Source organism: Amblyomma mixtum, chromosome 1, assembly GCF_055824585.1.
Source record: "Amblyomma mixtum isolate Tamu chromosome 1, ASM5582458v1, whole genome shotgun sequence".
NCBI classification, from domain to species: Eukaryota; Metazoa; Arthropoda; class Arachnida; order Ixodida; family Ixodidae; genus Amblyomma; species Amblyomma mixtum.
The window spans coordinates 145049865-145066615 of record NC_143012.1 but is presented as its reverse complement, the minus strand read 5'-3'; the positions used below and the strand labels follow the sequence as shown (position 1 = coordinate 145066615).

The window sequence follows — 16751 nt, the reverse complement described above, 5'->3', positions numbered from 1 at the left end:
AAGGCTTTACGGTCCCTGAACATACTCGATGTGCTTTCACGGAAACACTAGGGATCTGATGGAACATGTTTTTTACAAATCTACAGGTCTGTAATATGCTCTACTTTAGATTATGGATGTGTGGTCTTTGGGTCAGCGAGAACATCCTACCTTAAACGACTGGATCCAGTACAAAACCTAGGTCTGCACCTCTCAACAGGCACATACAGAACATCCCCAATAATTCATGCCGAAAATAGCGTGAAACACAGGACAGAGAAAAGAAACGCACACACATTAATCATGGGCTAACTGGTGCAATAATCCTCCCCTTTGCGGTTAATCCCCTATAAATAGTCTCTATTTCAAAACCTATGAACCGCCCCTTACAGACAGAAGAACAAAGCTCACATGCACATATGTCCTGAAAACCTGTTCACTGCCCAAACACCTCTGGTATCCCATAGTTACGAAGTGCACCCCCAGAACTCTGTTTAACAGCAAACCCCATTCGATCAGGCCTCTACTTCTTCGCTTCAGGATAGTTGCCAAAACTTGGTAATTCTGGACATCCTTCTTGCTGTCACCCCAAGGTATGACCCACTGCCCGAATGTAACAGCCTTCTCAGTGTATGTGATTTCGCATTAACACACTTTCGAAAAAAAAAAAACTCCATATGAACATATATAACTGAAATGCCTGGTAAGGTTGAAAGATTGGCAAGTTGGTGAAAGTTCATGGTGTAAAAAGAACAGCGCGAAGGAAGCACGAAAGATGGACAGGACAATGCAGACAAGTGCTACAGCTACAGAGACGAAAAGTAGCGCTTGTCTGCGTCATCCTGTCCATCTTTCGTACTTCCTTCACGCTTCTTTTTTTTTTTTAAATCAACAATACCAGGCACCGCAAGAAAAATATGCGAACTACACAGAATTTTACATTGACAGCTCAAAAACAGCAGACTATATCGGAAGCACGGCAGTGCAAGGAAACTGGCAAGAAATACTAAGGCTGACAAACTGTGCATCTATTTTTATTGCCAAATGTTATGCAGTATCGGCAGCTGTTGGCAAAATAATAAGTAACAGTACTGAAAACCGCATAATCAACACAGATTCGCTTAGCCTACTCACAGCATTCCATTCTAGAAATGCAGTCGATCCCTTAGCCGGAAACATAATACACAACATAGAAAAAGCCCTGAGACAGGGGCATGTGATAAAATTTTGCTGGGTGCCAAGCTATGTTGGAATACATGGGAATGAAAGAGCTGATTTATGGGCTGCACAAGCTTGCAGTCGTGAGATCAAGAAAGCCCGAATTCCCCATTGAGACTGTACAAAACTGATACACAGTAATATGAAGGCTAAATAGCAGACAACTTGGGATGATGAAGTACGCAACAAATTGCACCGGCCGTGGTGGCTCAGTGGTAAAGCGCTCGTCTACTGAGCCTGAGTACCCGGGTTCGAACTCGACCACAATGGCGGCATTTCAATGGAGGCGGAACGCAAAAGGCGCCCATGTGCTGTGCGATATCAGTGCAGGTTAAAGATTCCCCAGGTGGTCGAAATTATACCGGACACCTTCGGCACCTCTTTCTTCCTTCACTCCCACCTTCCTCCCTTCCCTTACGGCACGGTTGAGGTGTCCGCCGAGATATGTGAGACAGATACTGTGCCATTTCCTTTCCTCAAAAACCAACCAACCAACAAGCTGCATTTTGTAAATCCTGTCCTTGGCAATGGAATACCTGCACACCCCAAGAACGTTTTATAGCAGTAATTTTACGTTGTCTCCACATCATCGGGCATACACATCTTGCACTCAACTTCCTGCTGACAAAACGAGAAACCTGTTTGTGAAAAACGTGGAGATGAGCTTGCAGCAAATCACTTCTTATTCTTGTGTGTGAAACTTGAAGAACTAAGCAAAAAATGCTTTACTCTGTTTTATACTCTATTTTATAATGAATGCATTCCTTTTCACTGTCTTAGGTGATAATGCAAGTATTGACATGTCTTCTGTTTTTAGCTTTTCAAGAGACTCAAGTGTTTTTAAGAAACTAAATTTTGACCCACTGCTTCGCCAGATTTTTGACACACCTCAGCCACTCTCTCATTCCCGAGAGGAAGGCTGAGGTCTTTTTTTTTTGATTGATTGGGAGTCTCAAGATCCTTGCCCAGCCAAGTATGGCTGCTGAGGTTACTCAACCCTCTTTAAAGCTTTTATTTGTAGCAATTTCTGAAATTTCTTTTCTTTGTCGTCACTAGGTACTACTAACCAACGTTTTAGACCCCCTACACACCCACATTTGTACACATTTGTACACATTTCTATAAAATTCTGTAGAAAACTTTTCCTATACCTTGAATTTGGTGCATGATGGCCTCAGTTGCTTATGTGCCGTAAAACCCAACACAACACTGATGTCTACGAAATTGTGTGCATCAGGCATGTCAGAAATTAAATTGGAGCAGGAATCAGTAAGCGTGTGCCAATTTGAAGAAGTGGGCTGACGCAAATCAACTAGGAATAAACTCCAGCACATCTTTTGAAAGAAAAAAGAGAATAATATGAAGTGAAGTGAGTAGGACCAAGTTTATGACAGTGTAAGGACAGTAGGTATTGTAATCATTCAACAGTTATTGGCGAGATCATATGACCAAAAGAGATCTTAAGGTCTGAAGTGGTTATTTGTGGATGGAAGTGCCAAGACTTGTGTTCCCTGCTAATGTTAACTCTTTCCGTAGTGTGGTTGGCATCTTTTGTAGGTTCTTTTTTTTATTTCTGACCGAAAGTTTGTTAGTTACAGTAGGATGCAGAACATACAAAATGATTTAGTTACAGTAGGATGCAGAACATCAAAATGAGGCTAAATATACTTACTACTCGATAGTACGCATTTAAAATAGAAATACTGGGTTGTAATGTGAAATTTTATTTGTTTAATATACAAATTTTCATGAAAATTATGGTAAATATTGGTGACATTAGGCCCATGATGCGAAAGTAAAAATATTCCAGAATTTCTGAAATATATGAAATGTTGTTTTATTGCATAAACAATCTGAGAGTTTGAATGCTATGACTGACCAATACCTCACACTACAAATAATGTTTATTGCCTCATAGAAAGCAACTCTTTTTTGGAGGTGTTACAAAACCTATTTTTTCTGTAAATAATTTCAGAATTGGTTCAGAATCAGAATCAATTTATACTTTTATGCAAAAGAAATGATAACGGATTTTAATATCATTGATTGGAAAATACTAGAAAGTACAAAAATCTACTAATATCAATGTTGTTCTAAATGATGGACATTGTAAGAGTTAATGGAGATTTGTAATCAATAGGAAAATTTATAAAATGGAAAAATCTAGTCAAGATGACAGCAAAACTTGAAAGAAGTGTGAATGTCAAGACAGAAAATATAGGCTTATATGTGTCTTGTGCACAAAGATCTGAGTAAAGTGACTAAAGGTTAGGCATGCATAAAAATAGAGTTGCACCTCGATAATTTTTTCAGCTTTAAAAGAAAACTCTCACTAACCAAGGCACGTGTGTCAGTGCACTGAACACATACAAACATCCAACAAGCAGAAGAGCAGTCAAATACCTTATCTACTATAGCAATCGGAAGTTTATGGGACGTGAGTGGGCAGAAAAAATTTTATTTTGGCGTAGTCACGTAATCCAGTCACCTGATATGTGTCAGATATGAGGGGACATGCATGCTCTCTCCTCTGGTGACAGTACCACGTTAATGGGTAGCGAGGTAGAGCTTTACTAGAACAGCTTTACTAACATTTTTGAACATAGAAACTGCGTCGTATAATGCTTGCATCCTATGCGTGTTACCATTTTGCCGGTACCATTTGCTTTTTGATGTTTTGTTATTCCTTGTGCTGTACTGAACAATGGCTGAGTTTGTTTTATGCACAGGTCTGGATTCTTCTCTCATTCCCTAAAACTCAACTTTTCCTACTGTACCTTTTCTATCATTTGTTATTAGGTGCTGCTTTTTTTAGACATCCCCCCATGTAATGTTTAGTTTCGGACCTTTAGGGTAAATAAGTAAATAATAAATAAAAGCATTTACTGCCTGCATTTATACTGCAGAAATGCGGTAGAAATTGCATTAGTATCTTTTGGGAGTCTGACACACATTACCCTCCAACTGCTGTTAGTATGTACATTGCTTATTCTTGAGTTGCGACTGTTGGTTAAGGTACAGTTGCAGTGCTAAGATGCCACATGTGAAAACAGTTGCACTCTGCAATTAGGAAATGGTGCCCGTGTGCTGTGCGATGTCAGTGCGTGTTAAAGATCCCCAGGTGGTCGGAATTATTCCAGAGACCTCCACTACCACACCTCTTTCTTCCTTTGTTTTTTCACTCCTACCTTCCTCCCTTCCCTTACCATGCAGTTCAGGTGTCCACCGAGATGTGAGAGATACTGTGCCATTTCCTTTCCCCAAAATCCAATTTAAATTTCATTCAAGCAGGAAAAGTGCATGTGGCAGCACCCTGGGTGAGGTGTTATTTGGATGTTATGGTAGACAATGCTGGCTTTGCACGATTGTTTTGCCCGAGCTGAGGGTAATGTAATTTCGAAGAGATGTTACTACTGCTGCATGGTGGATAATGGCTATGCATACAGTTCTTAATTTTCTAGCTGTATATGCTATGCTATTTTGTTTTTATTACTTTAGTTGTAGACATCTGTCATACAAATTTCTTAATTTTCTTTAGCACTCGTGGACAATTTATGCTAAAAACAGGGACTCTTGATTTGGTCCTTTTTTCCAAGTTTTTGTGCAAAGGAGCTTAGTGGTATGCACCCACCTGCACATTTTCGCTGCCACTTTGATAATTCAGTTTTGTGCAGTTTCTTTTTGTTTGCATGCACCTCTTAATCGTCAGTCACGTCTGTAAATCTTTTTGTACAGACTTTTTCTTTGTCATCCTGGTTTCCACTAATTGTCCTTGGACATGGTGCCCCTCTTCAGTGCTTTAAGTTCTCCGCTTGTACTGTGGGGTTGTTTTGCTCATGCTTTAATTATTGTAGACCTGGTGTATTCCTCTTGAGCACAGACAGTCATGAATGGAAACCACCAAGGTGAAAAAGCAGCAATGGAACATGTTCATAGTGTCAGTGTGGCATTGTGTCAATTAAAACAGCCTGTATAGGTTCCTGCTGCTGACAGAGGTGTATACTTTTTGTGAAAGCAATAAGAAGCCCACTGTCACACGTAGCAAGTTTTCTTTTGTCTGGGTGCAATATGAGGTTATTATTCCATGAGTGGCATTCTTCCAAGACCATGTGTACTGCCATCTAAATTTTCTGCCATCTTTACAGTCAGCTGACAGCACAAATGGGCTGTTTGCTCAGCACATTTGCTTTCTGACTGCTAAGGGTTGATGACAAATCCTGCTGCTGTAAACAGATGAGCGCTGCATATTTACTGTCAGCATCAAATGAAACTCAAACAGGACAGGAGAACCAGGAGCAGCAAAGCAAGTTTTTAGTTGAGTGAAGATTGAATACTACCCCATTGACTTTCACCTTGATGGCATGTAGATCACTATGTGGAAGTGCTTACGGAACCCACTTGAATTCTTTCTCGAGCAACTAATGTTTTTGTGTTATTATATTTGCATGACTGTTTCCCTGTTTGCGCTTCACTTGGTGCTGATAGTACAATGTGTGTGTATACTGTGCCCGGTGAGTTAACTCATGATGCTCTAGGTGCAATGTTCAGTATCCCCTTGGGAGATTCACTCTGACATATTAGAAGCCGCAGCGGACAAATAAAGCCTGTAAAAGCTGTTTCACCACAGGTTTTGATCATGTGTATTTAGTCAATTGCAAAAGGTTATGACAAACTTGGTAGACAGTACGAGGACATCGTATATGTACTGGCTCAAAGATTTTGACGACCTCTGTAGCCTTGCAGTTGATGATAGAATTTTGTTCGCAGAGATTTATCAGTCTATGTTAAACACTGAAAATTTAAAACACTGAGCTCTCAGGCTGGCCCTACTTGTGCAGACCAACGAGAGTGGTGTGCCATTGGTGCTGAGGAGTTCCCTGTAATCTGCAGGGAAGTTGCTGGTCGAGGCATGCTGGTTGCACGGCCGATGCCAAGTCCGCCGTGCCTCCACTTACGTGCCGGACGCTGGCCAGGCCCTTCAGCCAGCAGATTTAATAGAGCACCGGCTGCGGGTGTCCACCTGTGGCGCCCTCTACCGTGAGTGGCGAAAGACGAAGCGCGAGTACCGCAATGCTCCCGTCGACGGCATTGAGGTGGACATGAATTTCATCTGTTCCAGGATGACGGATGAGGGCACTTATGTTGAGGTGCGCTTTAAATGCGTGTAGCATGTCTTCTGGGTGCTCTCCTGATTGATTGGGAAGCTAGGCCTCTAGCCTCCATACGGCTGCAAGTTAGCATTGAGATGGAGTATACTCTATGGATTTCCTCGTATAGATTGTAGTGTCTAGCAAAACAAATGGGAGTTAGCTAGGGGCTCATGACATCATATAAAAGCAATATTTTATTGTATTCTAGAGCTGCTGACGGCTGGCTCGAAGATGTCCTTCCTGCTGTCTTGAAGTGATACTTATTACTACTCTGTGTTCCTGTGTCATTTTTCAAGAGAATGGTGTAGTATCATATAGAAGAACTAAAGCGCGTGGGCTGCAAAGCTCGCCATAGCAAGAGCTCAGATTGTTTCTAGCTTCCTGGGATCTCTTTTATATGCTCCAAAATGTCGGCACATGGGTATTATTTCATTTGACCTCCAGGTACCGGATGCCGCAGCTAACCTTAGCCAAAGATTAAGAATATACCTAGGCTTAATAGGCAGAGGCAACTTCAACCATGTTGTTGACCACTGTTTGTAGTAATTTGCAGTATTTTCATATTTTGTTCAATTGAATGATAAGTTGAAGTGAAAAAATTACTATTTAGCCATTGGGTTTCTGGCGAAAACTGCAGTGCCAAATTGTAGAGGTCCCAAAAAAACATCTAAGACGTGTAAGTTTTCATTTTGATGTTTCCTATAGATAAGCTTTTCTTTGCTAAAAAGAAAGCGCACAAGATATGAAAAATTCCACGTCACGAAACATGTGTGCAGCACAACAGCAGTACTCTCAAATGCGGAATTCACCACTTAGCCGTGACTCATAGTATATTTTGTGCTTAAACCAGAGAAGAGGAACAGTTCTCCTCGCCTTTAACGCGAGCCATTCCCTGATCAGAGTGTGGATAAAATTCACTCCTGCCTTGAATTTATCCACCAGTCAGATAACCAGCGCTTGGTTATTTCTATTTGTTTGAAATCTATTTTTTCTCCACTGTCTTCTGCACCCAATGCTTTGACTAAATAAGCCTTGTTGCTTTCAACTGTAGGGTTCAGCCGTTTCCTTCTGTTCTTCACATGCACTGTGTAATGTGTCCATTGCTTGGTACTTGACTCGGTGTGTCTTAATCCGCAATACTCCCGTCCTGGCTTCGATCAACAGAGAGCTTCCCCTAGAGTTATCATAGATATTTTCTTTGACAATTTCCTTCTTAAACAGTCTGTATGTTCCCAGTGCCGATTTCGACTGCATCCCTGTTTTCCACAAGTGACACATTTGCGCAATAAACGCTCCTGCCACTCTGGTTTCAAAAATTAAATGTTTGTTTCCCTGGCTGGTTTTGTTCTGCGAGAGTTAGTTCCGAGACCACGCGCAGCGAGGCTTTTCGGTGTCGAAGAGGTGGCTTTAGACGATGCGCGCGAGCACTCCCGTCCCTGCGCGTTACGTAATAATAATAATAATAATAATAATAATAATAATAATAATGATAATAATAATAATAATAATAATAATAATAATAATAATAGTGTCATTTCAACTAGTTTATACAAATGATGCGGGCCTGCCGAAGCCATGGAAGGCTTGAGTGGCAGTGCCCAGCAGCAGATAACACACCTGGTATGCACTGTCATAAAGGCAGACCCAGCAAAACCGAGGAAACTTTCTCAGTTCCAAAAAAAAAAAAAAGAGGATTCTGAAGGCGTTTGACCATATTGCCATATCTGTGGTCCGTGCTTTGTAGTGGGACAGTTTCGGCCTGTGTATTGCTGCCAGAGTGCCCGCTATTTTCCGCACTGAATGCGGCCATGTTACCTCCAGTTTTTCTCCCAGAGCCCACTTCACTATTTTTGCCCCATAAAGTGCGCGGTAACATTGAACGCGGCTACATTCACTAATTGTGCGTTTGTGGGCGCTGCTGTCGGGGCGAGCGAGCGGATGGCAACGTGGAGTTTTGTCATATTTCACGCGCTTTTTTTTAATGCGGAAAAAGCTAATCTATAGTACACATCAAAACAAAAACTGATGAATTAGATGCTTTTTGGGACACTGTACACTTTGGCACTGGAATTTCCCCGGAAACATAATAGCTAAAGGTTATTTTTCCATTTGTTTATTTATTCAATGGAACAAAATAGAAAAATTCTCTGACTTACTGAATAAAATGATAAACAACATAATTGAAGTTGCTTTCACCTATTGTGCACCTTGGCATATTTTTATCTTTGAGTAATGTTAATTGGGACACCTGGTATATGCTGCTGTCATGGTCCCCACAGGGACCTTTCAATTCATTCTCTAAAGCAGAAAGCTGTTGCAGCCAGGTCACAGTGGTGTGTGTTTGGACTGTCTTGCATCAGCCATGAAATAGCTTGCCTTTTGCAAAAGTTGTGTTTTGAAGCTGCCTGATGTGAACCGTTATCCGAGGTATTTTGTGGAACTATCTCTCTGTTCCAGCAGCGGTGCTCAGCTGCTGCAGAGTGTGTCATTGTGATTGCATCAGATCTCAGGGGATCCAAAGATGCTAGAGTAGCTGCACCGCATTTCACTCTACGATGCAGACGGCGCGACCCCTGGCAGTGTTGCTGCACGGTGCGCCAGGGAGCTACCGGGACTTCACCGAGAACCTGATTCCTCGGTTGCTGAGCCGCGGGGTGGATGTGCTGGCACCAAACTACCCTGGTGGGCTTTCCTTTTTTTGTGTAAACTTTTGGGGCTTGCCACTTTAAGCATGCACATATTGGCTGAAGGAACAAAAGCAGGCATGGCACAATGCTATTTTTGGCTCATGCTCACTGTGTGCACCAAAGTGATGCCGCTTGGCTGTTGACTGCATCATCTTGCACCGGTAAACAGCACTATCTCCCGACACTCTTCTTCGACCAGTACGTCACCAAGGATTGCAAAGTGGACAGCATGGGTGCTGACTTTCTGCATTACTGTGGAGAAGTACTAGAGCACAAAAATAGGAATTTCAGTTGAGTGGAGGCAGCAAACGCCCAGTTTGTGCATACTAACCTTGGGCTCTGTTTTCAAAGAGTAGGCTACCAAATACATTTGATGCTTGATGCAGGTTGCTTGATGCTTGATGGCTGATGGAGGCGGGGACATAGGGGAAGGTGCAATATTTAGTTTTTGCACTTGGAATGATGATGATGAGTAAACATTCATTTGCATAAGTGGTGGCTGGGTGGGGTCCTCAGGGCACCAGTGGCTTTTGCTGACTTCTTGGTGATGGTGGGCAGCGCCTCCTGGTCTCCCGGGTATACACTGGCTAGCTTCATCTCCCACTGCTCCAAGGTCGCATCAGGTGGTTGAGTTTGCGTGGTCATGTCCCTGTGATAAGGGTGAAAGTAGGGATGTTGCCACAGCAAGGACATGTATAGCGTTGGGTGAAGGCGATGGAGGGGTGGAGATTAGGGTATGTGAGGGTCTGAACTCGCCAAAGGAGTTAAGAGTCTTCCGGGGTTAGGTGTTTGTGAGGTGCCGAGGTATAGGCGCCTGTTGCGATGCAAGGTTTCTAGGTATGTGGTGTAATGAGTGGATAGGGGTAGACCTGTGAGGAGGCCACGTTTGGTGAGTATAATTGCCAGCCAGGCCCTTGTGGCCGGGGACCCATGTAATGACCTGGTCTTGTTGTAGAGTATGCCTCAGGACACAGAGAGCTCGCCATGGGATGCGACCGCTTGTTTAAGCTCGCCAGGTGACCTATGGGTCAGTGAAGATATGTGAGCTCTGGAAATGGGCGTGACTCAGTTTAATGGTGAGGGCGATAGCGATCGTTTGAGCGGCATTGGGGTCTGGCGCCCGGAAGGAAATGGCCAGTTATGGAGTGTTGGTGCGGTCTACTGAGAAGATGCCGAAGACGGTCCTATCTTCTGGCTGTTTGAAATTCTTGGTGCATGTGGCGGGGGATAGGTTCCAGGTGGAAATGGGTGCAGATGTCAGTGGAGAGCATGCCCGTGAGGTCAACGGTCTGAGTGGCCAGGGGTGGAGAATGGCTCTGCCTGCTGAGGTGGTAAGCTGGCGAATGCGTTGGGAGGTGAGGGCCGCGTCACGGATCTCTTCAAAAGCACGATAAAGATGAGGACAAGAAAGGACAAAAAGACAGCACATGTCAACTCACCCAGCTTTCGGTTTGGCCTGCCTTGATTTTACAATCAGAATTGGTGTCTGCACTTGACAGTATTAAATTAGTGCAAACAATAGAACTGCAGCCATACACTGTATAGGTGCTGTGCTGGCTCTGTTTGCTGTTTTGTCATCTGGGTGGCTCCAGAACGATCACTTGGTGGCAAGCTGTCCGCTTTGTCATGTGTTTAGTGACTGTGCTCAATGCACGGCTTTAAATGTGGTCGCATCCTCCCTCGCAGACATGGCCTTCAGTCTACAAAACAAGTTCTACTGGCACACGGTCGAGGAGAGGACTGCACTGCTCAGGGACTTTTTCAAGCAGCTTGGCGTCCGCAGGTGCGTCTTGTTGTGTAGTACGCAGCGCTGCTTTATTTTTGTCTTCCAGTGATAGGAATGTCTGCAAAGTTGTCTCATTTTTTTTTTCTTGTAATTGCAGTCCTATTAGGAGTGTAAGAATATTGAAATTGTCTAATACAAATCGGATACAAATATGAAAAAAAAATGCCTTTGAATATTTAAGTGAATAATGACAAGTACAGTGGTGGGAATGCTGTGCCAATTGCGCCAACCATTTCATTATGCCTGCTACATGCTGTGACAAATCGATGGTTTTTGATGAAATTGAGCCAAAGCTGCAGCAGAAATGTCGTTCCAGCAGCCAAGATCTGCGGCAAATCTGAGGTGGACAGGTAACCGCTGAAAAAGCACAGGCATGAGTCTGGTTTTTTCTCTCAGTATATGACAAAAGATGAACTATGGAGACCAAATCCGCCCCGTTTCTTTTGTTTGCCCTTTACTGTCTATTGTTAATACACAGCATGCATACGTTTTGCATATTTGCCTCAATGAAGCTGCCAACAATGTCCAAAACTAATAGGGTGAGTGCATATGTAAAAAAAAGAGTGCTTTTAAAGAACCTTAAATAGTGCTCGCGTGCCCACGATTAGGGTTTGCACGTGTTGTAGCTGATAAGTCTATTTCACAGGCATTCATGATGGCTATAAACCCCTAATCAGGCTGAATTTTTCTTCAACTGCGAGGTTTCTGTGAAACCTGTTTGGCTTTCCTTTGTAGCTGTATGGCTGTGCTTGGGTGGATGCTAAAGAGTAACTACTTCGGTCTTTTTGCAGAGTAGAACTACATGATTGAAACTTTGAGGGTAGAAAGTCAATTTGTATACATAGAAGTTCATATTGAAGCACTTACAGTGATGGGGTTGGCATACTCTGACTACACTGTGCACTCGTGATCTCGAGCTTGTGTTCTTACCAGATAACCTCTGCCATGTAAGCTTGTGAATTATAAACCCAGCATGGTGACCCAGCGGTTTAGCTTGTCTGGCTACTGAGCCGGGTACCCTGGTTCAGTCCTGGTGTGGCGGCCATGTTTCACTGGATGTGAAACGCAAAGGCACCCATGTGTTGTGTCATGTCAGTGCACGTTAAGCAACCCCAGGTGGTCTAATTATTCCGGAACTCTGCACTGCAGCGTCCCTCATGGCCTATACGTCTATAATTAACAATTTGAGTTATAATCTCAGCGCAAGAAAATCATCCGAACTGAGTCTCTTCTTCAGAATCACTTAGTATTTTATTTTGTGCTCAGTAAAGCTGACATCTCTTTCTGGGTGTGCTGATGCTCGTCCAACAGCAGAACAGGCGTTTATTTCTCAGGAAGTTGCTAAATGTTTTTTCGCCACTCAATTCAAACTCGTCCCATGCACTCCGAAACAACTCTGCTATCACTATTTTGAAGGAAATGCAGTGAAGCCTAACCACTCAGATCCGCGCCCAAAAAACTGCCGACGCACTGTTTAGTTTCGAAATCGGCCAGTGGGGGCTACACCTGTTCATTTTTTTTTTTCCGCCTTTTCTAGCTTATAACAGCTCTATCCTCAGTGAAAGCCTTTGTTGTTAGAACAAGGTGATCTGTCGATACAGGCCGACTTCTCAGTCCTCAGTGTCTCTTTAATTAAATGTTTTGGGAAGCAGTGAAGCACATGGTACATGCTTGGCAAGTCCGAGACCATGAGCAGAGGGTAATGGTGCTGTTCTTTGAGTCAAAGGCGATGCATGTGCGACAGAATGCTTCGTCGCAAGAGGCATAGTCGTATTAGAGTGCAGGAAATTATCTGCGCTATACGGCGCGGTTAGGGTGGCTTTGGTGGCTATGATAGCGTGAGCACTCCTCTGCAGCATCGTAATGCTACCAAAGCAAAGTGGCCGTGCTCATCCCAGAACAATCGCTGTGACCCGTGCTGTTACTGGTGGTGGCCTGTTTATTAATTGCAGCTTTCTGTAATTGATCTCCTTCAATCAGGACATTTTTGAGGATGCAGGTAAAATTGCGACGTGAGAGTCAACAGTCATGTGACACTTTTGAGGTCTTGCACGCATTATTTTAAGCTTAAATAAAGAAAGCGCTAAACTTAAACTGAAGAAAACTGAAATGAACTGAACTGAATGAAAACTGAACTTTCTCTCCAGCTGTAACAAATAATGTTTTGCACCACTGTTAAAGGGGCCTAGAAACACAATCTTAGTTGACTGTTTTGCCTGTTGATTGTATACAGTGAGTTATAATGGTGCTATTAGCGTCGGTAATACCGCGTATATTCTGTTTTTTAATATTTTAATGTCCACCCAAAAACAACTTCATGGCTCTGGTGGTGTCCCCACACAGTGGCGGGTTTTTAGCAGCTGATATGACATCACCTGGCGCGAGCTTGATGACCGGACAAACAGTAAATATACTGCAAGTTGTGTGAATAAATAGAGACACATTTTGTCACCTGTCTGCGTTTTATATTAGATCAACAAAAACAACTTGTTTGTCTTAGATAAAAGCCCTGAAAAGCAAGTAAAATAAAAATACACCACCAGGGGCACTCTGGCATGGAAATGACGCTGCCAGTCTCAGCAAGAACGAGTTACAGAGAGCAGGCAACCATGGAGTACAAACTTCCGTGACGTGCTCTGGCTGGCTGTTTTGATTGGTTGCGCCAGGTGCCGTCATTGGGAGAGCGAAATAGGAGCGGGAAGCCCCGCCAAAATCGAGTTGAGGGCAGCATTTTGTTTGCTTGTATTTTGAAATTTCTCCACTGAATAACTCCCGTTTCTGTGCATCGATTCCTGTAATTCTTTTTAAGCCAGCATCTGTGTGACATAAAGAATACAGCTGAAGTATAGCCGGTATCCCCCCAAGCAGTGTTTCGCAGCCCCTTTAATGATACAAAGCTTAGCTGCTTTATTTTTGTTGAGCAAGTGGCAGGTTAGGTGCACTGAAAAATATGCGGTCCTGGTCGAGACGACTGCCTTCCACTACTGATTCAGATCTGCAGGCAGCACGTTTGCATTTTTTAAACATTGGCACCAGTTAGATGAAACGTCGCATATGACCTCATTTCTGCCTTATTCTCAGTGTCGGACTCCTGCTACAAAACATGACAAAGGTGCTCCAAATCAAATTTTCGCCTGCTACAACGCCTGCTCCAAAATGGCCTTGGCAGTTCCCACCACTGCAAATGTCTGTTGACTTAGGAAAAAAAAAATATATTCTGGAAAAGATAAAGACGCAAATGTAATTTAAAAAAAAAATATTGCATCTACTTTGCAATTAAAATAAATAAAACTAGACTAGAGCAAAACAGAACTGCGCAAAGACGACGGGGCAAAAGAAGGCACGAATACACACACACAAAGCGTAGACTTCAGACTGACTTTATTTTGCGAAAGCATGGTGCTTATAAAAGCTATCACAGGCAAACAAGGAGACAAGCAGAAGCAAAAGGAACGTGCGCACAGCAGTGACTGTGTCAACAAGACCACGTGTGGTTACAACCCATGGAAAGCTCGAATGTGCCCATCTAAGAAATTGATCTCTTGCCTTGAAAGAGATAAAGAAGGCGCGCTAACACACTTATCGCCACTTTTGGAGATGAAATAAGCCTTGATAACTTCTCTTTCGGTTTTTGTTTTGTCCTTAGAAAGGAACTTTGTTTTTTCCAGGTAAGGAGAACAGTTTTTGGTGTCGCAGCTCTTACAGTGCAAGGGCAGATTGCTGCCAGTGCCGCTGCTGAGGGATCGCCTGTGTTCCAAAGCACGCTCATTAAAACATCGGCCAGTCTGGCCTATGTAGGAATGACATAGGCCTACACAGGCCTATCACGTTAAGGGTAATAATTACTAATAACGGTAAAATGAAAAATGATTGTGATTATTGCACTCTTTACTCACCATACTATGTAGCCAAGGATTAAAAATGATTTTTTATTGAGCAGTTTTTTTTGCACCGAGGTACTAATAAATGAATAATTAAAATAATTATCTTGGGAAGCAGCTAATTTATGAGAAAGGTAACTTCATTGTTGAAATCAGTGTAAAAAACTGAGCAAGATGGTGCAGTTTCATTAGGATTGGACTAAAGATAAGTAAAATGAATCAGTGTCCCTCCTTAATGTGTACCATAGATGCCTTCAACGCAAAAATTTAGTTGTACCATATGTGCCGTCTTCCTCGTTATGTTTTGCACTCTTCCCAGTTGAACCTCATTCTTTCATTTTCTTCTGGCACACTGTGCAGGATCGACGCGCTGATCGCACACAGTGCGTCTTGCTACCCCTGCCTGAGGCTTCTCACGGAGGAGGGAGAGGCCGGTCCAACGATCAACTCACTCGTCCTCTTGGCTCCAAACTCCCACGTCACCCCAAAGTGAGGATGCCTGTCTTCATGCCCACACATCCCTTTTTTTTATGCTCTGTACAATTGGGGCACAAATATAGCGAAGGAGCTATCATCTCTTAGAACCTGAGAGCACAGGGAAAATGTCAGGCAAGTTGTTTCTCCACAGTAGCTATTTCAGGGGAGTTTTTCCTGAGTAGTGTGCTAGTTGTTGAACTGAAAATCTTATTTTGGCAGGGCTCTCAGAAACCGGTCAGCCAGCATGTGTCTGCTCTTGGCGCCAGATGTGTAGGCTACAAAGCTGGCTATGCTTTTGCTTGTTTATTTTCAAATTACTTAAGGTAATAGTGTGGATGCAGAGAGGAGGAACACTTTCAAGCAGCTGCCGTATGACGGGGCGGGGCGTCAGTGTGGTTTGCAGCAACTGAAACTGCCCGCTCCCCGATTCCACCCGAGTGCCACCCGAGTTGGCCGCTGCTGTGTATGGAACGTGGGATGGAGCTCCTTGAGCATGTGCCATCTCCGGTTGTGCCTTGTGCCCTGACTGGGGGCTGGATACTGAAGGGTGGCCAGGCTGGAGCTATGCTATGCTAGCACTTGTTCACCCCAAGGAAACAGATGCAGACAAAGCTTTGTAAATATTTTCTCATTTTGAAGTGCAGCTATAGAGGTGGCCATTCGTTAGCTACTGGCGAGCGCTTTTAAGCAGTGTCATTTTGAAGCTGATATCTCTTTAAGACGTCAAGGTAAATGTGTGTTGTGATGCCGGGCTTACCTCCTGTAGCATCTTGGTGCTCAATGAGCTTGGTGTTTCTCCCGATGACACAAGCTTCTCGTGTAGTCTGACATGCCCCTACAGGTGCTACATTTGCTCGCAAATACAGTAGTTTGAAGGAGACAACCTAGACAGCTGTTGATAGAAGGTGTGATAAGCAAGCCGCATGTTAGGCAGTCCGTACACTGTAGTACGACAGTGCAGACAATACCTCCAGCACCACTAGTGCCCCCTGTGGTTGTAAGCTTAGTGTTAGTCATAAGGGTGAATGGGTTTGTTTACGAATCGCAGTACATTGAAATTGAGTGTGTCTGCCTGTTTCCAGCTTCCTGAAGCCCGCCTGGCTGACTGGATGGATACTGCCGGCGTACCGCAACCCCTTCCTACGCCCTGTGGTGTCGGCATTGCTCCTTTTGGGCTGCTACTCGGGACTGGTGCCCTTGAGGCCTGTGCCACGGGATATCGTCCTCTCGCTCACCACCTACAAGATGTCGGGATTCGACAAGGTCAGGGGGCGCCTTTAAGGGTGTATAAGGGTGTGTGGGGGGACCATATGCTTCTTTGCTGCATCGGCATCCAGCACAGATCTTCATAGAAATCATCGTCATCACACCATCACAGCCATCATTATCAGCAGCAGCGTTGTCATCATCGTCATCATGTGCTCTTGTCTAACTGCCGACGCTGAACCCAGCTGTGTTCATTGTTGCATCGGTCATTGGAGTCTGGCATGGCCAGAATATCGGCAAGTGGCTGAGCATATTTTTCAGAAGTGGGGGCAACTTCTTTTCTGGCTGTTCCTACTCCATAGTGGTG

General features: G+C 43.7%; 1 protein-coding gene across 1 annotated transcript in view; it reads left to right on the top strand.

Moving 5' to 3' along the window:
* The window catches only part of LOC149367835 (uncharacterized), a 31727-nt gene that overhangs the window by 5640 nt on the left and 9336 nt on the right, over positions 1 to 16751 (top strand). The window contains exons 2-6 of the mRNA XM_089557627.1: positions 6088 to 6344; positions 8909 to 9029; positions 10721 to 10817; positions 15062 to 15190; positions 16261 to 16441. Of these exons, the coding sequence (XP_089413753.1) occupies positions 6088 to 6344; positions 8909 to 9029; positions 10721 to 10817; positions 15062 to 15190; positions 16261 to 16441 (785 nt within the window). The remainder of the gene's footprint in view (positions 1 to 6087; positions 6345 to 8908; positions 9030 to 10720; positions 10818 to 15061; positions 15191 to 16260; positions 16442 to 16751) is intronic.